The 22,020-nt window shown below is 48.5% G+C and overlaps 10 protein-coding genes across 10 annotated transcripts; 5 read left to right on the forward strand and 5 right to left on the reverse strand.

Moving 5' to 3' along the window:
• Positions 1-1,785: 1,785 nt before the first annotated feature.
• pkp1 ([Pyruvate dehydrogenase (acetyl-transferring)] kinase, mitochondrial) lies at positions 1,786-3,537 on the reverse strand (the record flags this gene model as incomplete). Its single annotated transcript, XM_031149060.1, has 4 exons — positions 1,786-2,003; positions 2,151-3,153; positions 3,209-3,357; positions 3,423-3,537. The coding sequence occupies 4 exons, from the start codon at positions 3,535-3,537 to the stop codon at positions 1,786-1,788; spliced, it is 1,485 nt and encodes a 494-aa protein (XP_031005407.1).
• A 1,158-nt stretch (positions 3,538-4,695) lies between these two features.
• Positions 4,696-5,969, forward strand: LHYA1_G004098 (uncharacterized protein; the record flags this gene model as incomplete). The annotated part of the gene is made up of 4 exons (XM_031149061.1): positions 4,696-4,901; positions 4,948-5,123; positions 5,172-5,462; positions 5,518-5,969. The coding sequence occupies 4 exons, from the start codon at positions 4,696-4,698 to the stop codon at positions 5,967-5,969; spliced, it is 1,125 nt and encodes a 374-aa protein (XP_031005402.1).
• Positions 5,970-6,445: 476 nt separating this feature from the next.
• On the reverse strand, positions 6,446-8,277 carry DPL1 (Sphingosine-1-phosphate lyase; the record flags this gene model as incomplete). The annotated part of the gene is made up of 4 exons (XM_031149062.1): positions 6,446-7,439; positions 7,493-7,701; positions 7,755-8,103; positions 8,180-8,277. 4 exons carry the CDS (start codon positions 8,275-8,277, stop codon positions 6,446-6,448), a joined length of 1,650 nt encoding a protein of 549 aa, XP_031005401.1.
• A 754-nt stretch (positions 8,278-9,031) lies between these two features.
• Positions 9,032-10,074, reverse strand: MNN11 (putative alpha-1,6-mannosyltransferase; the record flags this gene model as incomplete). Its single annotated transcript, XM_031149063.1, has 3 exons — positions 9,032-9,256; positions 9,309-9,736; positions 9,789-10,074. 3 exons carry the CDS (start codon positions 10,072-10,074, stop codon positions 9,032-9,034), a joined length of 939 nt encoding a protein of 312 aa, XP_031005425.1.
• A 904-nt stretch (positions 10,075-10,978) lies between these two features.
• 103E1.170 (Mannose-6-phosphate isomerase) lies at positions 10,979-12,001 on the forward strand (the record flags this gene model as incomplete). Its single annotated transcript, XM_031149064.1, has 3 exons — positions 10,979-11,122; positions 11,301-11,447; positions 11,513-12,001. 3 exons carry the CDS (start codon positions 10,979-10,981, stop codon positions 11,999-12,001), a joined length of 780 nt encoding a protein of 259 aa, XP_031005424.1.
• Positions 12,002-12,220: 219 nt separating this feature from the next.
• Positions 12,221-12,728, forward strand: MAN1 (Mannose-6-phosphate isomerase; the record flags this gene model as incomplete). The annotated part of the gene is made up of 2 exons (XM_031149065.1): positions 12,221-12,245; positions 12,295-12,728. 2 exons carry the CDS (start codon positions 12,221-12,223, stop codon positions 12,726-12,728), a joined length of 459 nt encoding a protein of 152 aa, XP_031005427.1.
• Positions 12,729-13,225: 497 nt separating this feature from the next.
• Positions 13,226-14,509, reverse strand: March11 (E3 ubiquitin-protein ligase; the record flags this gene model as incomplete). Its single annotated transcript, XM_031149066.1, has 2 exons — positions 13,226-13,432; positions 13,484-14,509. 2 exons carry the CDS (start codon positions 14,507-14,509, stop codon positions 13,226-13,228), a joined length of 1,233 nt encoding a protein of 410 aa, XP_031005426.1.
• A 465-nt stretch (positions 14,510-14,974) lies between these two features.
• Positions 14,975-16,084, forward strand: pca-2 (putative proteasome subunit alpha type-2; the record flags this gene model as incomplete). Its single annotated transcript, XM_031149067.1, has 5 exons — positions 14,975-15,018; positions 15,115-15,167; positions 15,202-15,252; positions 15,288-15,917; positions 15,966-16,084. The coding sequence occupies 5 exons, from the start codon at positions 14,975-14,977 to the stop codon at positions 16,082-16,084; spliced, it is 897 nt and encodes a 298-aa protein (XP_031005421.1).
• A 105-nt stretch (positions 16,085-16,189) lies between these two features.
• On the reverse strand, positions 16,190-17,447 carry LHYA1_G004105 (uncharacterized protein; the record flags this gene model as incomplete). Its single annotated transcript, XM_031149068.1, has 3 exons — positions 16,190-16,616; positions 16,676-17,009; positions 17,249-17,447. 3 exons carry the CDS (start codon positions 17,445-17,447, stop codon positions 16,190-16,192), a joined length of 960 nt encoding a protein of 319 aa, XP_031005420.1.
• Positions 17,448-18,216: 769 nt separating this feature from the next.
• HSPA12A_1 (Heat shock 70 kDa protein) lies at positions 18,217-20,516 on the forward strand (the record flags this gene model as incomplete). Its single annotated transcript, XM_031149069.1, has 4 exons — positions 18,217-18,395; positions 18,665-20,043; positions 20,109-20,166; positions 20,237-20,516. The coding sequence occupies 4 exons, from the start codon at positions 18,217-18,219 to the stop codon at positions 20,514-20,516; spliced, it is 1,896 nt and encodes a 631-aa protein (XP_031005423.1).
• Positions 20,517-22,020: the final 1,504 nt, after the last annotated feature.

The raw sequence follows: 22,020 nt of genomic DNA on the forward strand, positions 1-22,020 counted from the left end.
AATCTTATCCGCGTCACAAGAAGCCGAGCCCTTTCTCCTCATGTCCGGTTTCTGGAGTATACAGTTTGTCTCTTGCGTAAAGTGGTCACGCAGGAAATAATGCAGTTATATTATACATTGCATTTAAAGACTTTACGTCCAGACCTACGACTTACTCCAAATGGCGCCATTGACTCATCCGATCCCAATTTCCCGCCTCAAGCCGAACTCAACCAAGTTTTCAAGTCATATAGACTACTGATGGGTGAGCAGGACAAAGTGATCGAAATGAACATCCCTGGCTCTACATTTACCCAGACTCTGCACAGTCTTCCCAATCTGATGTCGATTCAAGTCACCTCTAGTTCAGCTTCCAGAGCAACACACCAGTTGTCAAAGACCTTTGGACCGAATCTGGTTGATGCGGGCCAAAGCCAGCGGCTGGACTTCACATTTAAGCCGCTGATCGATGCATTTATCATCGACAAGATGACCATTCAACACCTCCAAGTCGATGGATTGTATTGGTCTATCTTCAATCACTCCACTCCGCAGTTTGATTACCGTATGGAGATGTTCTCAAACCTCGTTACCATCTATCTAGTTTTCGAATACCGCGAAGAAGACAATTGGACGAAATCCTTCCCGGTCCAGCGCCAGGATATGTTTGGTACTTGCCTCGCTTCTGCGCAACATTTAGAATGCCTAGCCCTTCGGTTTAAAACTCCAGGTTATGGGAAATTTGCCAATCAAAGCATATATACATTTCCTGTTGTTTGGTCCGCGCTTGCAAAAGATACGGTATGGCCAAGCCTTAAGAGTCTCGAGTTGGATAACCTGATATTCTCCGCCGAACACGCCGCGCGATTCTTCGAGCAACATGCAAAGACTCTTAAATATGTCTTTCTGCGTAAATTGTGGCTCGTGGAGAATCCAAGGGACTGGCAGATTGTCTTCAGGTCCATGCAGACACACTTAACCCTCAACAGATTGAGTCTGCGGTGTGTATGGGGTGGTGGGTTACTCAGCAACGATATGGTTCCACGCTTCATCGATATGTTTGATAAAGTTGGCATTCGGTTAGCGACGTCGATTGCAGGAAGCAAGGCTGCATTGATGGGCAAGCCGGCGAGGAGGAAGTCGAACGTGCAGACCTGCACCCGCATCCCACCGAGTCCGGGAGAAGCAGAGCAGCTGGCGGAGATACCTGAGGACCCGATGGAGAACCTGGGGAAGTATCTGACTTTGTTACCGAGACATAAGCATAGGTGAAGAAAAGATGTTGTGGATCTAGATTTGCGTGTGTAGATCTGGGGATGAATAGATTGCGGGTGGCACACCCATTCAATAGCGTATAATACTTTACTTGAACACATAAATTAACATACCTCACCATCCAATCTTTCCAACTTTTACCCCACTAAACCTCCGAATATTCCGCAATGTCGGATCCACCAGGTTCAGCTAGAAGAGAGGAAACGCATTGAAGTTGACCACTATATAGAGCAGGCATAGACGTATATTTAAGTATGTATTACGATCAGTCTCGAAGAGAAAATCACAACTACCTCTTCAAAGCAGGCTTAGCTTAGCTTAGGGTGAACATATCCTGAATTTTAAGACCAACCGACCGACCGACTACTCTTTAGCTATACCATACCATACCATACCAGCCACGATGATCGTGTGTACCTCGAGCTCTCCACGTCTTTAAACGCCATCCATCCAACCATTCCTCAGTATATTACAGTACACCAATATATATATCTCTCTCGTCCCCACTAGATGCTTGCTTGCTTACTTACACTACACTTCCCCTCCATCGCCCTTGAAGAAGCCATGGTGGCCTGAGGAACTCATGCCCTCGTTAACCATGCTCTCCGCATCGCCGACCTGTTTCCGCTCAGTGACCTCTCTTGATTTTTTCGAGTGCCACAGCTTCAGGTTCATCTGCTTCCTGAAGAGCTGCGTCAATCCTTGGGAATTTGGACGCGGGGCAGAATATCCCGGAGACCCCCTCATGACTGCTGATTGTTATTGTAGAGGTTCCGAGGAACTCGAGAGCCGGTTCAGGTGGAGATATACGTCTGTTCCATATCTGTGGAGAGTTAATGTTAGATGGTGTACAAAGGGGGTCCAGGGGCGTTTTTTTTTTTCATACCCTTCCATACTAATCAACTTCAGATCACCACCGAAATATCTCGCATATAATCTCGAAATTGGTAACCCGTATCCAAAACCAGCCATGGGTGCCTTGAAATCACTCTTGTCAAAATCCGGATCCAAACTCGGGGTTGTGTCCACTGTCGTATACATATAAGTCCATACTAGCGGTATGGCGCTCCTGGGTATTCCACCTCCTTCATCTGAAATCTTGATAGTGATGTCTTCTTTCCCCTCCGCGACAACGACTTTCGTAACCGGAAATTCTTCCTTATCCTGTCCATGGGTTTCCACAACCGCACGTAACGAGTTCTTCAAAGTCTCGAACAGCATGTGAGATAGATGCCCTGGAACGTACATGAAATTGAGATTGGGAGGGCACACAAGCTGGACTTTTGGCGCGTCGAATAACCCATAGTGATCTTCGCATACAAATCGGGCATTCTCAATGGCTTCCTCGGCTAGATCTCGAACATTCGTCTTGGTACATATAACCCCAACATAAGTCGGGTCCTTATTATGGCTTTGGTCCGTCAAAGCAATGTGTTGTCCAATGAGCATTCGAATACCAATTCGAGACATATAAAATCGATCAAGGAAGGCCTGAATATTGCGGTCAATCTGCATGCGTTGCCGTCTCCGTTTGTATTCTAAAATCCCCTGTGCCACAGTTGTTACCACACTGTCATGTCGCCGTTTGATCGTGTTCAATGTCTGTGCGAACCGCTGATTGTAGTCGTGTAACTCTGGAGGCCACTCATCGCCATCCTCGACGGTCGCAAAGTACCGTCGAGCTGCAGCCGCGCCTTTCCTCGATTCATGTTCACTTTCACTCCCATTGATATGGCCATTTTGCTGCCACGGCGAAGAGGTGTATTGGCCCTGTTTTACACTGGGGTTCTGTGTGGCTTCCGCGAGAATTTTGGAGGCTCTACCACTCGTTCTCGCAGGTTTCATAAGTCGATGGCGGACATCTTTCGTAAGGTGTGGTCTCGGGAGGGTTGTTATTTCCTGCAGCACATGTCAATGGATGCAACCAGGCTGGAGGGATAGGTGGAGATGTTACCTCGAAGGACTGAGCATACCAGTCCTGAACCTTCTTGATCGAAGGCATATCATTGAGTCCATCTGGGAGCTCACCGAGCTCTTGCACTCGATGGGCGAGTCGAATAGGTAGTTCTTCGGATAGGAATTGGGAGGCTCGGAAGAGAGTGCCTGCTTAGCCAGCCCTCTTATTAGCATAGTTCCCCTTCAATTGGATGCATATAATAATTTCTCACCTGTTGATGGTTTCTCTCCAAATTGGACCATCTGCCGTAAACTCACGCCAGTTGCAGGGAATGCCGAGTAATGCTTGATGGTATTCATCAGCAAGTCAGTCTTCTTCCACGACATCTTGAGAGGGTCGTCTGGGCCCCCGGCCTTTAAAATCGACACAAGATGGCTTCAATGTTGGCAAATATCTTGGTCGCCATTCGGTGACTCGATCGAGGCTTGAGAACACAGACAGGAAGCGACCCCACGATTCGGGAGGCTGACGTAGAAAGTTAATGCCGAGGTAAGGGCATGCACTTTATAAGAGAGAAGGGAAGGAAAGTGAGAATAATAGAAGAGTAAAACCATGCGAAAAGACGAAGATGAATTGTGGAGAAAGTGTTGTGTGAGAGGAGAGAAGCTTCTTTCTTTATTTTGTCTTGTGCCGTGGAGTCATCTGATATTGGTCCTCGACAGCTTCAACCGCGGGCCTACGGGGACACGGAGAATGCGGTTAGACGTCCATTGCTAGTGCCGAAGCGGCAACGCCATGCGATATACCCAATTCCCCCGCGCTCGATTGAACTGAGCGTGCAAAGAAATCATCCTTTCGCTAGGGCGGGTGAAGGCTTGCGTTGTGTACATAGATAGCTTCGATGTCACAAGCATTTACTGTTATCTCGTAAGCCATATCCAACACCTTTACCGCCACGTCCATCCACCTTTACGCCCGAGCACAGGATGTTTCTCAATCCCTTCCAGAAAATCCTCAAGAGATGGATGCTAGGATGAGAACGCCGAGTAGGCAGTTACCTCGGGATGGGTGTTCTCGGGCAACCTCACTGCAACATTGTCTCAACTCAACGGATAATGCCGGGAACTTGCATTTATCTGCTATAAACACCAGATGAACGCCGGAAAGGGGCAGCAGCTAGCCGGAGTTGCAGTTTCCCCTTTTTGGGTAGAGGACAAGAGGCACGTGACTACCGACGAAGGCTTTCTTCCCGGGTTCAGCTCAAATACATCTCTTGTCGGAGTGTTTAGTCTCCATGATACTACTCGTAAATACTATGGTTCAATTAATTAGGTCGCTGTGACAATCCTGAGCTATCTCAGTTGACCGGAGAAGCTGTTGAGTGGCAGCTTCCCATGTAAGTCTTGCAAAACAAGAAGGGCAAGAGTAAAGGACAATGCTTCTAATACAGAAGATATGTGCTCATCTAGTTCGGTGTTATAGAAAGTTGTTTTCCCTTTTTGAGCTCACTTTCGAGCTCACTTTCATACACACTAGAAATCACAATGACCTTTGCTGTCAGACTCTCATCCATGAAATTCGATAGAAGCTTCACTTCCTCTCACGGCTCTACCATTCGAGGGGTGTTCGTCGTCATAGCTTTCTGTGTCTTTGGGTATCTTCTTTTGCTTCCTCTCTTTGCCATCCTCAAAGGATTTCAATTTCTCTTTTCCTTCCACACCGAGATAGTGATTCCTGGACCTGGCGAAGAGTAACTAATCCATCCCACAAAAGGTCCAGAAACTGATAGTAGCCAGTGCACTCGGGCATTTCGCGGGAAGGCGAGACTGTGGTATCTCAAAATCAGAAATCTACCTTGCGCCCTTTCCCCTAGACCCAGGAGTCTCGCCATTCTGCAAAGACAGAGCAACGCTTCTCGAAGCACTCAGCAGCGGAGGCCGACATGGCTTCGACGAGCCATTCGTTGGAAAGGGTACTTATACTCCTTCCTCCGTACGGAACTGTTACTTATGACAACTAGGCTGTACATATAGATGGTTCTCTACGCCAGAGATATGCATGATCCTCGAACGCTTCAACGCACTTGTCTTCATCGGCGACAGCACAGCCCAAACAATCTACACAGCCCTCAACATCCTATTACGCGAAGACCTCGCCCTGGGAGGTTTGCAGCAATGGATGATGAATGACCAAGATCGAGCTGCTTGTAAGTGTGATCAGCAGTTTGTCAATGGAGACTGTTTGGGGTACTCTATCAGGGGCATCAAAGAGGCGAAGAAGAATATGAAGCAAAGTCCTTATTTCTGTGAGCGTATGCTGAACCCGTTCATGAAAACCTGGGAAAGATTCCTGCTAATATTGGCTAGGAGTCCCACACGCTTACGTCCCTGTCGACAGCACGCCCGCATCTTTGACAGCCCTGAATGCCTTCAAATCTCTCACCTACGACCGTCCTAAGCCTTGGCAACCCTCGCCAGTAATCCTCTCCTTCAGTCCGTCTCTCGACATTACGACAACGACTCGGGTTCTGGATGAATGGGCCTCTCTTGCAACGGCTGCTGAACGCAAAATCCCCTTGCTGTTCCTCGGTCCTCAAGCACAGGGTTTGAACAAAGCTGGTAAGGATGGAAATGCGGCGTTGTGGAAGTTCCAGGACGAGATCGCTGAGCCGGCAAAGCGGAGACATTTTGATGTGCTTGGGTTATGGAACTTGACGGCTCAGGCTGGTAGTACGGATGGGGAGAAGTATGGAGAGAAAGTTGCCTTAGTGCAAGCTATGATGATAATTAATTGGTTGTCGAAGCTGGGGACTTCTTGATATTGACATGTTTAGTATGTATTTGGTAAAATGCAGGCCTAAATCATTATAATTATTGTCCCTTAATAGCTAGCCAAGATCCCTTTCCTAAGATCTCTCACCTCGTCTGAAACATCCAGCTTCAATATTATAATACCTCCATCTCAAGAAAGTCGTCCGCTTAATACCGGCGACAGACCCTTATATTCTATCACGCTACGTAGAGCTTCTTGAAGCAATATGATATCTAGCAGCACTGACAATCCTACTGCTGCCGATTAGCCACGCCTATACTACAATCATTCGAGGCTACACCTTCGCACGGAAAAAATGGACCTAACTTTTGAGAGCTTTCAGCTATGGGTAACAAACACTGATTGATACAAAGGAGTTGAATTGAAATAGCTAAATAACACCGCGAGCAAATGCCAAGAATCCGAATCCCAACGCCACAGTTCAAGCGCAATCATACCATCCCTCAAAGCTGAGAACCCAGTTTATGCCTTATACAGCGTGTCCAAAAACCCACTCGCAAGCTCAACAACAACACTCTTATTCGGCAAACTCCCCGCAACCCCATACAGCGCCGCACTATCCCCCATACTCTTCCCCTTGGCGCCCTTCCCCTCCACAATCCGCACCCTCTCCTTCTCCTTCTCGCCCTCAACCACGGCCTCCAGATCCGTGACCAGCTTCTCCCACACCTTCACTATCGGCAGCGTCACCGCTACGTGGATAGCAGGCGGGTCCTGCAGCGAATTCAAATGCCATCCCTTCGCGGACATCGCATCCGCGATATCGTAGATGTTAAGCGTCTTGCTCGTGAACGCCACTACACTTACTAGCGGCTTACCCAGGACCTCTAAATCCACATTCAGCGCTGGGTTCTCCGCAATCGCCTCAGCGATTTTCTTCGCGGCGCCCACGATCTTGGCGCACGAATCGATATATCCCACCTCTCCCGTGTTCATGAGCGAGGCCCAGCACCCGGCGATCAGAGCACCAGGTCGGGAGCCAGCGATCGAAGGAGAGGCGTAGACGCCGCCCGACCAGTCGGGCGAGATGAAGTACTGGTAGGCGCGCAGGGACGCGGTGCGGTAGAGCACGGTGCTGTTGCCTTTGGGCGCAAAGCCGTATTTATGCGTATCACAGCTTATGCTCGTCACGCCCTTCAGCCTGAAATCGAAGAGCTCGGTCTCGAAGCCGGCTTTTTCTAGGAACGGGACTAGGAAGGAGCCCAGACAGCAGTCTACGTGGAGGGGGATTTTGCGTTTTACAGCGAGCTTGGAGAGCGAGGTTATGTCGTCAATTATTCCGTGCGGGAAGTTGGGGGATGAGCCGACGAGGAGCACGGTGTTGCTGTTTATGAGACGTGAGACGGATCGTATATCTACGCGGTAGGTTGGGGCTGGGCAGGCTACTAGGTGGACTTTTATGCCGAAGTAGGAGCCTGCTTTGCGGAATGCCGTGTGGCCTGTTTCGGGGAGAATCCTGTGATGTTTGTCAGTATTGTTGGTCGGGGGGAACATGACTTTGCTTCTTACATCTCTGGTTCCGTGACACCTCGCTCTGAGTATGCTTTTTGTCTCGCACTCAAGCAAGCCATTAGAATAGACTCAGTTCCTCCACTTGTAGAGACACCCGCTGCTCCTGCGGGAGCATTGAACATAGCGAGAACCATAGACACAACCTCTGCCTCCATCTTCCTCACCCCAGGGAACACATCCGGATGAATAGGATTGGCGACTGTGAACTTCCCAAATGCCTCAGTTTGCAACTTCATCAAATCATCCCCCCATGGTACACAGCTCCCGAGACAAATCCATCCTCCCACCTCGTATGGTCCATAGCAGCTAGATTCTCCAACTCTTTCAACACAGTCTCATATGTCCATCCTTCCTTCGGCAGCGTCAAGTACCGCGTCACACCCGGTCCAGACGGCACAAGCTTCGTCTGCAGCTTCGTAATAGCTTCCGAGACCTGCTTCTGGACCTGACTACGCACACCCGGCGCGCGGAGAAAGAGTCCATAGGCCGTACGTCGAATGACAATATATGTATCTGCAAACGTGCCAAAGATTCCCCGACCCTTGAGCTTCAACAGCCCCTTCCTAGTCCATCGCAGCAGGAATAGGAAGAAGACGAGGTTCCGGAATCTGTGGAACAATATAAGTCAGTATTGTTTGTTCGAACGTTCGCGTCACTTTGCCTTTCAAAGGCGGGGATAGTTACAGGTCAATATTTAGGGCTAGCAATTGGCTGCTGGACCCTCCTTTTTTGACCGTAAAGGTATTGCGCAAGCTCACGGGCATCCTCGAACTGCCTGGCATGATGGATGGGCGAGTTGTCGGGGGAAGGCCTAAGTGATAAGAGGAAGATCTTGCATTTATGTTGATAGAGCCGAGGTGGAAAATCACATGCGGGTGTCGTACAGAAGCTTCGCGCTTATCGTAGTGAGTTTCAATCGAGATGAATTCATCGGGACTGGTGGAGTACTCATACCACGAGGAGAGATCCTGATTAGTACATGATTTCCGGCGGGGTTTCTCTGAATTCAATGTTTCGAACGAGTTTGTCAATATTACTCGTCAGCCTTGCAGCTCTTCCGCCGCAAGGTGGAATAGCTTCACATTTGATTACCACTTTCGTCCTCGTTCGAATTGTGGTTTGATTATAAATATGACTATGGTCCATCTGATCAGACTCCACAATCCCAACAAGAATCGCTCAGGTCTGTTTAAGCAAAATGCCACACTGGGCCCGGAGACCCTTAACCCTAGGAGTTCGAATCGAAAGGCAGTACTAAATGACTGCAAGGGTATGTGAAAATGTAATTTACAGGAGAGCAGAGTCATGCATGCTTCATCCATCAATATCGCACACAGACGCCCTCTAAAGTATACCTTCAAAAATGCAGTTGCCCATGCAAGATTATACACATATGCAAACATATCGGCAACCAATCCTCTTCTTATACGCCCTAAACGCCGATTTTGACATCGCTGGTCGTGGATCGTAACGGCCGCTCTTCTTCTCTGGCCACTGTTTCAACATGCTTCAATACTCTGTGGGGATTTGAAGAGATCATCGTGCGTGAAATACTGTCCGCCATTGTTTCGAAAAGGGGTCTGCTTCCGCTTGGCAGTCTCGTCCCATTTGTTCGCATCCATGGAAGCGGATCACAAAGTCTCCATCTTTGTATGCTCCGGACTCGTCTGTAACTGATGCTCTTCCGTATGAGTTCATCTTCCGTTGCGGTACTAGCGCGAGTTTAGAAAGTATGGTAGGATGCCATTGAACGATATGCTCCTATTCATTGTCAGCGTCTGCAACTTCATCCGAGCTTCATTAGTTTACTTACCAAGGCATGTGTATCCGCCCTCTGGAAATTATAAGAGCGGTACAATGGATCGAACCAGGTATCCAGGAAGAATTTGCTCCAAGCTCCTCTCCTGACGATAAAGCTCCCTTGTGCTAATCCCTCCTTGTCCTGAGTAACAACCAAATCCACGTTCTCCCCTTTCAGATGTGAGAATGTCTTGATGACACTATCGGGAGGTACGATAGACTGATCCTTAATCATGAGGCTCTCCAGTACTTTGGGGTTCATGATATGGGTTTCGACTGCGAGGTCGGGATTCATAATCAGGGAGTTTTGGTCGAGATACCAGACATAGGTGGTAAAGGGAAACTTTGTCAATGCGTGCCGGACTGCTGGGACTCGGGTCCATGATGCTGGAGAGCCTTTGAGATCGTAGTCCTTGATAGTTGGGAAGAAGGTAGTGTAACCTGGACATTATTAGCATAGCCCTTCCTTTTCCAGCCCCCAGGTGCTTCTTACCATGTTTCCTTGCATACTCTATCCGGTTCTCCTTGATGTTTTTTATGTACTGCGAGCTGTAATTCTCCTCATCCACCACTGTAACAATTACCACTGGAGGGGTCCCCGAGGGTATCCTCTCTCCACCCCCGAAAATATGCGAGCATAAGAACAACAAGACGCCGACTGCACAGAGGCCGATTAGTATCGCCTGAACTCTACTTCTGCGAAGCATAGGATACCGAGACGAGCGATTCGCGTAGGCAGGAGGATGCGAGGATTTCCTCGTCGGGAGGGCTAAATGCATGGCCTGCGGAATTGGCGTCGAGGCGCCAGAGAGACTGTCGTGTCGAGGAAGGTATTGCAGACTCGGAGCCCGTCAATTCGCAAGACGTGGTCGCGATGGCGAGTTTGTAGTGAGATTGGTGTCCTTTTGCAGCTGGGCTCTTGGCGCGCTCGAATAGCTAGCTACTCGTATCTATCTGTTCGCAGCTGACACGACACCGGGCTACGGCACATGCAGGTAGGTAGTCTTGACAGCCGGGTGGGTAAATAATCGAAGGCCTGCGACACTGTCCTGGCAGAGGATGAATATAGTCAATTGAATGTCGGCGGCGGTGGGCGAGATTTAATGTTCGAGGTCCCACACACACTACACGATCACCATTGCACGGGGGGAAATTATAGAAGAAATATCGAAAGCGCGAGCCTCTTCCTGGCTGACTACTACTGTACGGACTTACTACTAGGGTCCTCTAGTGGTGCGTGCTCGTGCTTAGAGGCCAATCAGGAGCCGATTAATGTTCAAGGAAAGTGATAAGGAGAGAGCATACGGTGGTAATTTACGAGCATAATCTCATTACAATAAGCCGCACGCGGATAGAACAATTACAATTATAATTACCTGTCTCCTGTGGCTTGAAGCTGATTTTTACTAAACATTTTATTTTCATATTACCGTACGCTCCTTTTGATTGGCTTTTTATCAAACAATAGCATTGTGCCCCTTTCTTCCCTGACAAGGCTAGACCCGCTCCATTATCCCGTATGATGTAAGTAACGCAAGGCCCTCAAAACAATATGCATGACGTGAGGTCTTAAATAAGAAAGCGAATCGCGGGCAATATATATATATATATATATTTCATCTACATTAGATAAACTTTCAATAATATTACAGTTTATTACTCGAAGAATACAAGCAATTCATCATGTCTTCATCTGTCATTCAACTAGAGTGTCAATGCAACAACTACCCGTGGGGAAAGAAGGGCAAACAATCACTAGCTGCTCAGTTTGCAGCTTCAACTCCAGGAGGTCACTTCAAGCTCGATGAATCTAAAGAGTATGCCGAGGTAATTCACTCATGTTCCATGAAGCCTTTCGTTGAGAACTATACTGTTTTATATTATTAATAAGGAAATGCAATCGACCCGATCTAACCCCCTTTCATTCTGCCTTTGCCCAGCTCTCTAAATACATCTGATACCTCCGATACCTCTCAATGTCCAATGTCATTTCTGACCTTAATAGATGTGGTGTGGAACCTATCCCACAACCCCCTCTCTTATCCTTTCTAGCGGCGAAGACCTCCAAAAACACCTCAACGCCAACAAAGAAAAACTCATGGGAAAGCCAATCCTCGAAAAGTTCGGAACAGATCTTCCCTTTCTCCCCAAGGTACATCCGTTCCCGCTCCTCTCCTACCATACCTGGTACTGAATCCTACTTCTCCCTCACCCCAGATCCTCTCAATTGCCAAAGCCCTCCCCCTTCAAATCCACCCCGACAAAGACCTCGCAGCGCGCCTCCACAAAAAAGAACCCTCCAAATTTAGCGACGAGAACCACAAACCCGAAATCGCCGTCGCGCTCTCCAAATTCGAAGTCTTCGTCGGCTTCAAACCGCTCCTCGAGATCCAAGGCCTCTTCACCTCGATCCCGATCCTGAAATCCCGCTTCACAAATGAATCTCAGTCGCATTTCAATGCGGAGACGTTGAAGGGGATCGTTGGCAAGATACTTTCTGCTAGTGATGAGGAGATTGTAGAGGTTTATGAGACATTGAGAAACACTCCTAAGAAAGCTTTTGGGAAGCACACTTATATTCCTGAATTGCTGCCGCGACTGGCGGAGCAATATGATAAAAGCGATCCCGGAAACTTGGTGGCGCTACTTACAATGAACTTTTTGGTTTTGAAGAAAGGAGATGCGATTTATGTTCCGGCAGAGTAAGTGTCCCTTTGAAAATGCAATTCGTTAGGGGCACCTCACTCGCACCCGACTTGCGGTGGACGCGGTACCGTATTATAGTGTCCTTGGCGGACTGGGACACTAAGAGTTGATAATAATAAGTGCTGCTCCTGTGTTCAGCATGAGGCCGAGTCTGAGCGAGTTTTCCGAAAATTCGAGAAAATGCAGTTTTTCTGGCACTCGATTTCCATATTCGCCGAGATGGAAACACTTACGTCCACTTCGAGTAACAAGCTAACAAACCTTTCACAGTGGCATTCATGCTTATCTCTCAGGAGACATTGTAGAGTGCATGGCTCGCTCCGACAACGTCCTGAACACAGGCTTCTGCCCGCGCGCCGACCGCGACAGCGTCGCGACCTTCACATCCGCCCTAACCTTCTCCCCCGCCTCACCAAACGAAGCTCTGCTTTCCCCCAAACCCTCGTCCAAGGGAAAGCATGGACATACTCAAGTGCTAGCGCCGCCAATGAGCGAGTTCAACATGCTGGTGACGAACTTGGGTGCTGGCGAAAGAGAGGTGTTGGAACCGCTTGGCGGACCGGGTGTGATGCTCGTTACGGCAGGGAAGGGAACAATGATTGCGGAGGGGAAGGAGAGGGATGTGAAAGAGGGATGGGTTTTCTTTGTTGGTGTGGGGACTGAGTTGGAGTTTGTGGGGGATGATGATGGGGGTTTAGAGTTTCATTTGGCATTTTGTGAAGCATGAGTTGCTCCCTCACATATAAAAAGAAAAGCAATCATGGAATTGTAATGAGAAAAAGAAGATATGTATCAACTTTCCTGCCTTAGGTTCCCTTGAAAGTATCACGCCAGAAAGGCAGGAGAACCAAAACCGGCAATCCCAAAATGAGAAAGTGGTATACGGCAGAATGGTGATTGGACAAGCGGCCACCCATAGTGAAAACAGAACAAGACGCTCTGAATTCGAGGCTCCAGCGAGTGGTTGATATTTGCACACAGACTAGTTGACACGCCATGGAGGAGAGAGAGCGTGGTAACTTAAGAGTGTGCAACGAGGGGAAAGGGGTAAATGGCTGTCTAAGGATATGTCAAGAAGGGGCAACGTGGAGAGTCGTCTTCGCTTGATGAAAGTCGCTGTAAGCTTCAATGTTCTGTTATACAAAATGCTTGTAAACCGCTAGAACGCCCCAATGCCCAAGCTTGTGTAAAATGCGATGCAATCCCTGAACTCCTTGATCGCAATTATTGTGTCTTTCGACTCTCAGCATCTTGGTCGCTCGATGAGGCACCCTCAGTTTGGGTATTGATATCTGGTTGTGGACGAGGCGCTTCTTCTTCTTGCTCTTCATCATCGTCGTCGTCGGGATCATCACCGTGGACATCCACTACACGTTCACTAGCTTTCTCGAGAGTTCTTCGAGACCATCTTCGGACCCAAGTCCAGATAGTCTGAAGAGAATCAGTATTTGAAGTAAGCTTGCCCAAAGCATTTTCACTTACATATAGAAACGTCACGACTCCAACAATGACAAGCAGCCAGAAAGTGCTATCAGTGCGGTCTCTCCCTGTCACGCCAGCCCTCACTCGTCCACTCCGTCCGCCGCTACCAAATAGCCCTCCACGGAAGTTCCAGATCGTGACGGGACTCGTCGCCCATATCACCTTGACGAACCCAAGCACTCCTATAGACGTCAAACCTTTCATAAAATGCATTACCCATCCATCATATTCCGCCAAATCCTCTTCGAGATCAAGCGGGCCCCCAATACCACCACCAGTCGCTACGCTGGCTATAGTTGCACCCGGTTCAAAGTATAGATTTATAATCGGGTCCGCAACGAAGCCAAGCAGAAACACAGTTGCGAACATGATGAATATCGTGAGGACAATCTGAGTGAGAGTGCTTGAAATCATGCGCGACCATTTCATTCTCTCGAGTCGGTACCGGAACTTGCAGGTGGGACAATCCCAGAAATTCCTATCTCCATACCGGGGATCTGCGTGTCGCCACGCTTGTAAACAGCCTTCGTGAACATAAGCTTGTGATCCTGTACATTTGCATGGTCGGATTAGGCGGCCTGACTCGGGATCTTCGGAGATGTAGGAAACCTTTGGAGAGGGATTGAGGAAAGAAGCGATTCCCTCGCTGGGCGTTTCGAAAGATGGCAGGACTTCTTCCAAGCATATTCTGCATTGCCTTGGCTTATAATGCCTTCGCCTTGGTGGAGGTGCTGTATTGTCCTGCCCCTCCACATGCTCATCTTGAACGGGCTTTATCGGGGGTTCTGGTTCTTCATCTTTGAATGACCCAGGTAGGGGTATTTCCTCTTCATGTGATGGCCCTGTTGTCATGTCTTTTGGCCATTCCCAGCCGGCACGTTCTGCCTGATGTACTGCGGTTGCGGCGGCCCCCTGGTCTGGGTCATGATAGTTTTGATTGTAGGGTTCAAAAGGTCCGGCCTCATCTTTCGGGTCGAAAGTTTCAGTCCATCCAGAATCCTCTCCTGCAGCTCCTGGTGTGGTCATTGTGGTAAGCTCGCAGTTAATATCGCGTGGGAATCTTTGTTGTCATTGAAGCAGCGGCAAGACAGCTTAGCTGCTTCCTGGGAATAATTAGCGCTAAGTCATTACCCTGATAGGACAAGAACTTTTCAAAGAAAGTGGGATGTTGAAAGAATAATTCAACATCTGCAATGTTGCTTCAATTATTGTCTGATTCAAAGGTCGTGGATGACAAAAGAGCTTTAATCGGTCGCGGCGGTCCAAATTTGGAGCTAAAGTTTATCGCAGCCTTGAAAACGAGGAAGGAATTTCGCGTCGTCGAGCTGCGTAAACGTGAGCTGCCTGTAGCTTCCATTTACAGCTTCACCTTCGACCACACCAAGCAACTCGAGCCTCCATCTTCTTTAAATTACTAACTCCGATCACCTCCCTCCACATCTTGCTTCCTTCGATATCTCTCGCAAGCAAATTACGAGGTAGATAGGCAATATGGCGGATAGATACTCCTTCTCGTTGACTACATTCTCCCCCAGGTCTGTCCTCCTACAGCTTTACGCGCATATTGGAACATAGCTAGGCGTTGCGGTAATCAATACTGACTATCAATAGTGGGAAGCTGGTCCAAATAGGTTCGTACAGCTTCATTACTCTACCGAGAGTGCTTTTGCCTCGCCGGCTGGAAGTAAATAAACCCCGAGCTAACCAACGGTATATAGAATACGCATTAAATGCAGTCAATCAAGGTGTCACGGCGCTGGGAATCAAAGGTAGGCTCGATCTAGGCTCAAATATATACTCAAAGGCGAATATCTGACCACATTGGTAGCTACAAACGGCATTGTCCTTGCCACAGAAAAGAAGTCCTCGTCACCCTTAATCGACCCTCCCTCGCTCTCGAAAGTCAGCCTCATCACCCCCGACATCGGTATGGTCTACTCAGGCATGGGACCCGACTACCGAGTACTGGTCGACAAAGCCCGCAAAGTCTCCCACACCGGCTACAAGCGCATCTACAACGAGTATCCACCAACGAGAATATTAGTGCAGGATGTTGCAAGAGTCATGCAAGAAGCTACGCAGTCAGGTGGTGTACGACCGTACGGTGTTAGCTTGTTGATTGCCGGGTGGGATGAGGGTGTTGAGCCGGATTCCCAGGAGGCTGCTACGGCTGATGCGCATCCGGATGAGAAGAAGGCTTCTGGCAAGACGGGTGGGGTCATGAAGGGTGGACCTATGCTGTATCAGGTTGATCCCAGTGGAAGTTATTTCCCATGGAAGGCTACTGCTATTGGCAAGAGTGCTACATCTGCAAAGACTTTCTTGGAGAAGAGATACACGGAGGGTTTAGAGCTAGAAGATGCAGTCCACATTGCCCTGTTGACCTTGAAGGAAACGATCGAGGGTGAGATGAATGGAGAGACTGTAGAGATTGGTAAGTGGATGTCAGGAAGCCTTTGGAACCAAAGCTAACACATTTTAGGCATCATTGGGCCACCAGCTGATCACTTACTTGGCGTTGACGGAGTTGAGGGAGCGCAAGGACCAAGATTCAGGAAGTTGAGCCCTCAAGAGATTGAGGATTATCTTACGAATCTATGAGTTCTTCTGCTATGCATTGGTAAATCTGGAGCACTCACGGACTATGTATTATAGAATGGCATCAGAGGCAAAATGAATAAGATGAGATACCAAATTGGTTTTTGCCTATTCTTCTTCTCCATCGATTATTGCGAATGAAGTCTTATATCCCTCATACACTTTCACAATCTTCTGACCTTTATGCAGAGGCAGGGTTACTTCTTTCCAAGCCCCGATCTCATTTTTACTACCGTCACCACATTGCCCGTTGGAATTGTTACCAATTACCCATAGCCGATGAGACATCGTCAGTACAACGATATGTCTATCACCGACCCCGAAATCCAAAATATCCTCGCCCTCTATATCCACCGACTCCGGTATCCCACTCATATCAGGAAGCGGCGTCTCCTGACCCTGTCGTCCTCCCCATACATAAAGGTCATTCTCATTCGTCAAAGCCCCCGCAATATACCCACCAGCAGCTATCTTCTTGATGCCGGTAATAGGATCTGAGGTCAGGTCTTCAAGCACACAAGGCACATTTGCTGGACTGGAGGAAGATTTAGCTTGGATAGGACAGGATACTTGTTAGTTAACGGATCGACTTACGAATCCTCGTTTACTTCGCGGCCAAGACTATTCTGATGCCGTACGTCGCCCCAGCTGAGCACTTTGCCGCTTTTTGTGAGCGCGTAGAAAGAGGTATCATTTGCAATGACGTTTATTACATCATCCACTGCCGTTGGATTCGTGATCATAGGTATGTCTGACTTGTATTTATCTAGGTTTTCGTATATATTGAGAGTACCTGTCTTGAAAGCTGCGACTTTCTCGCTGAGGGTTTGGGCTATGTGCTCATGGGGGACTTGACAGTCCTCTGACAAGAGGTATTGGAAGAAAGGATCAGGGGAACCGGTCTGGACCAGCTGGGAAGACTTTCGTACTGTGTTACGTTAGTTTTGATTTGATGTGTTGACTTTTGCAACATTGAGGTGATAGGAAGGAGGTCTTTGGAGATCTGTATCCCAGTTCATACTAGTGTTAGAGATTTTGAGTCACCCTCGAAGCTGAGAGATATCATCAATCCTGATAGATGATATTGCGTTGTTCTCGGCCATCAGCCTCGCCCGACACGTGATGATTTATATACACTTGTAGAGAAAGCATGACTGACTTACTTACTTAATATGGCCGAATGGGATGACTTCAAGACTTCAATATCCGGGTCGACGAGTACGCACTCAAACTTCTCCAGATCTTTGGGTAGGTCGTCAAGAATTGACCGTTGAGTCGTTCCATCCGAGTTGAGACATTCACTGGCCTCATCATCGGCGAAATGTAACTGTCCCCAAGCATTGAAACCACAGGCCCAGAGCTGCATGGCTCAAGGTACTGGTGCCCCGTCGTTCGAAAGATGGCGCCGCTCGTTGTGGTCGTTTTAGATTATTTTGATGCAAGGCTCAGCCTTACATACACTGCCCCCCCACTCCGAAGTTTTAGTGCGTGCGGTGAGGGGAGCTTCTGTTTCTCTTGTCAGCAAGCTGATCCGTTTTCCATACTTACTATTTCGAACTCATCCTGGCCGATCATTGAACCATACCCTCTTCAAAGCTTTGTTATTGGTGTTGTCTTTGGGAATATTTCGTCAATAACGCGTAACCTGTTCCTTATACCATCTTGGCTTCTGGTCAAGACCGCGCCAAGCCTAGATCCAACAGTGTTGCCTACGCTGCAGGCTCCAATATTTGTTCCTGCAGGGACTATACGACCATAGACAGACAGGCCCCCAGCTTCCCCAGGAATAAAATACATGGCCTTGTGTCTCATTCTTGCCACCCGTCGATTGTTCAATTGTTATAGTTTGCATTGTGTTCGCGGGAGAAGCTGTATACATACCAGCGCAGGTTACGCCATTGCTCTGGTCCAAGACTAGCAAGTTTTTGCTGCATTGACCATCGAATCTTGGAGTTTTGAGGGCGTTTAAATATTATTCAAGAAGCTTCTTTTATATATGTTACATACTGGGCCCTGAAGAGTGCATCGAGCACTGGCATCTCGGCGTCGTCGCGCCTCCCCCCCTTTTCCAAGCGCTGGAACCGAGCATTTATGGCCACGGTCTGTTTCTAGTTGGGATCCCTTCAATTGCGACAATGAATCTCAGTCTCCCAATTCGGAGTGCCAGCAGGAGGAATGATGAGAGCAGGAATCACTTTACGAGCAATTACACCCCTACTTCTTCTACCGAAGCCATTGAGGGGCCTATTCGGGAACCTGCTCCTTTGAATGATCGATTGATTGTTGGACTGGACTTTGGTACCACTTATTCAGGGTGAGTTGATTCTTCTCGTACAATTGGGGTTTTGTGGGAAGACTACAACGCTGCAGACGAAACCAAGCGCACAGCTAGGGGAACAGGGCTTGACTTTCTCAGCGGATGTCGCTTTCAATCCCTCTTTACAAGCTATGGCATGCTAGACAGCTCCAGCGAGCCTAGTTCAAAATGCATCTTTCTCTAAAGCAGTGCTTTTAGAGTCTCATAAGCACCTTGGCGTTCTCCTCCCACACCGTTCTGTTTATAGTCCGCTAACTTTCAAGCAGTGTTGCCGCTGTATACACATCAACTCCAGACGATGTCGAGATTATCAAGACCTGGCCAGGAGGCAACGGCATAACATCAGACAAAGTACCAACAGAGATAGCATATGACTACTCCCCAGATGCGTCAGAGACAGCCGAGCCTAACATCAAATGGGGATTCCAATTCAAGCCCGAAGAATCCCGTCTTCGCTGCATCAAACTATTCCTTGACCGCTCACAAAAGCTACCCTTCTACGTCAGCCCACTGGAAACAGCTGCTCAGTTGAAGAGATTCAACAAGAATGTCGTAGACGCCGTAAGCGATTACTTGACCCAGGTATATAACCATACCATGGAGACGCTTACTCGGAGGTATGGAGAGTCTTTCATGGCGTCGACCAAAGTAGACTTCGTTCTCACTTGCCCAGCTGTCTGGTCGGACGCCGCGAAGAACACTACTTTGCAAGCTGCAGAGCGAGCGGGAATGGGCCAGAAATCAGAGATCCAGATGATCAGCGAGCCGGAAGCTGCAGCAGTCTACACACTGAAAGCCATACAGCCCAACCACCTAAGCGCCGGTGATAACTTTGTTGTATGCGATGCTGGTGGCGGCACTGTGGATTTAATCGCGTACAAAATCATCTCTTTAAAACCACTACGGGTTGAAGAATCCGCCGTGGGAACGGGTGGGCTGTGCGGAAGTGCGTTTTTGAATTATCGATTTGAGGAACATGTTCGGGGCCGTATTGGAAAAGATAGATTCGACGAGATGAAACTCAAGAAAGGCAAGTGCTGGCAGATGGGCCTGAGATACTGGGAAGAATTCGTTAAGCGGAACTTCAACGAAGAAGAACATTCCGAAGTCAATGTCCCATTCCCTGGCTTACCTGATGACGAGGAAGCTGGGCTCGATTGTGGATTCTTGGTTATGACTGCTGCTCAGATCAAAGAGATTTTCGAGCCTGTTGTCAAGGAGGTCTGCGATCTAGTACAGGGGCAAGTAGATGGGATCCGACGCAAAGGCGGAATAGTATCTGGCATCGTCCTAGTCGGCGGGTTCGGACAGAGCAATTACCTCTACACGCGACTAAAAGGCCACTTCAACACCGCAGCCCCACCTCCCTACAGCGAGCGGCCCACCCACGCGCAAGCGACAGCTCTGATCGAAAACGGCTCCGTGGAAGTCATGCAGCCCGTCAATGCATGGACGGCTGTTGTGCGAGGAGCCGTCCTGCGCGGTCTCGAGGGTAGTATGGTTATTTCGCGGAAAGCGAGAATGCATTACGGGACTTCGTACGCTACAGTTTATGACGAGGATAAGCATCAGGTTAGTGAGCGGTATTGGAGTCCGCTGTGGGAGCGTTGGATGGTCAGTGATAGGATGCAATGGCATATAGCCAGTAAGTGTTACACCCACCTACAATCCACATCCACTTCTACACTTCTCTACTAATACTGTCTACAGAGGGCGAAGCACTCAGTGCTGCTACTCCTATCAGTTTCCACTACACTCGAAACTTCAGGTACCTTCCCCCCAAAATTCATATTCCTCTCAACCACCCCCTTTCTCCTGCTAATAAGCATAACCTCCAGACCCGGACAATCCCTAATCGTATCCGACGACCTCATCGCCTCCGACGCCGACGGCGACCCCCCCGCATCCTACACGCGCGATCTCGTCAACGTCTGCACGCTAACCACAGATTTGGGCGCCGTGCCTAAGAGTCTCTTCACGCGCCTGACTACCACTCGAGGTGTGGAGTTCGATAACCTGGATTTCACACTCGAGATGGTTGTCGAGAGCGCGGGGCTAGCGTTTGAGCTTAAGGTTGATGGGTTTCGGTATGGGAGGGTGGAAGCGGAGTTTCATTGAGGGGGGGATGGGTAAGGCATGCGAACAGTTTCTACTTGCATGTTATACTATATGTGCAGTGTAGTGATTTTTGGGTAGAAGACATGTGATGGGAGGGGACGAATGTAATGAATGGATGGATGGGCGATGATTGGCATATATGGTTGTTCAAATGGGAGGAGTAAACATCTAGCATAGCTGTTGATAGACATCGAGTACTAAACAAAGAATAGTATTTCGACTTATTGTCGGGATTATATTGAAGTAAAAATGTTTCAGCCGAAGACGTTTCTTAAAGAGAGAGTTTGAACTCAACAAGGATATACACCCCTTTCTCCCCGACGCTCCATCCTCACCGATTGATCTCCACATACGTGCATATACTCAGGTCATCCATACCCAATCCTAGATGATCACCAACACCGATGCGTGCATAGTCCTTCCCTCGGGCAACTAGGCATCAAGACGAGGCAAACGCCCATTCTTTTTCCAGCCAATAGATACCCCCTATCACAGCCTCTAACGCGAGGCGAACAAGCAGCCTCACCGCGGGTACAGTAGATGCGCACAGATCTCTAAATCTAAATTAAAAATAAGGCAGACAAACTTATTTTAGAACCTGAACCTGAGGAAATGGAACTGTAGGAGATAGTCTTATACTTCCGGGTAAAATTATGGTATGAGGTTACTACTGTAGTGGAAACGAGGCTTAGCTGCGCTTCTTAAACGAGGCGAGACGTCAGCCTCGGATGAACTTTCGAACATACGAGAACCAATGGTTTTTTCCTCGGGAGAATATTGGGTATAAAGGGTCCATTGCGCCCCATATCTTGCAGTATGTGTACTATGCATTTGATTCGTAGGCGGTGAGTGGAGTGGTTGGACGGATACAAGTTCTTTATTGGAGGCTTGGAGCTGGTAGTAGGAGAGGTTGGGAACCGAGTTGATTCTTATCGACCCAACCCCGTGTGTTGGGTATAAATACAGACTGTTGGTTTTGGTCTTTTTAGGTTGGGATAGAAGCTGTGCTGCTGTGAGTGTTCGGGTTGGCGAGTACTAAGTCAGTTGGGAATGGGTACATTTTCTCCCAACCGGGCTACAAGGGTCCCCTCAACCGATCGAAAGGTGTCACCAAGGCTAGTTCGGGCGTAAAACGTTCCTGATTTAGTCCGAAATCGGCTAAGGTATGCAGATATCTTACCCAGGGGTACTCTGTACCTGACTGACTGTTTGCTAGCACCGGACTCCATGAGGCAGCCTTGCAAATGTTTGGTCAGAGATGAGATTTTCATTGCTTATGACCAACCATGAGTGACTCAGACACTAGTAACTCATTCAAGGAGTATATGACCTCAGTTCCCCAAAACTGCAACGAGAATTCAAGTCGGGTATAAAGAAAAGCAGCTTCATCCGATAAGTCAATTTGAAAGCAAAGACCAGCAAGCGTTGCAAACTCCGGTCCGTCAGCTTCATCTAGAGCCGTGCAGAAGAATACCCATAGCAGGCGACAGGTGTTACTCAAGGT

Source organism: Lachnellula hyalina, assembly GCF_007821495.1.
Source record: "Lachnellula hyalina strain CBS 185.66 chromosome Unknown contig00065, whole genome shotgun sequence".
Lineage (NCBI taxonomy): Eukaryota > Fungi > Ascomycota > Leotiomycetes > Helotiales > Lachnaceae > Lachnellula > Lachnellula hyalina.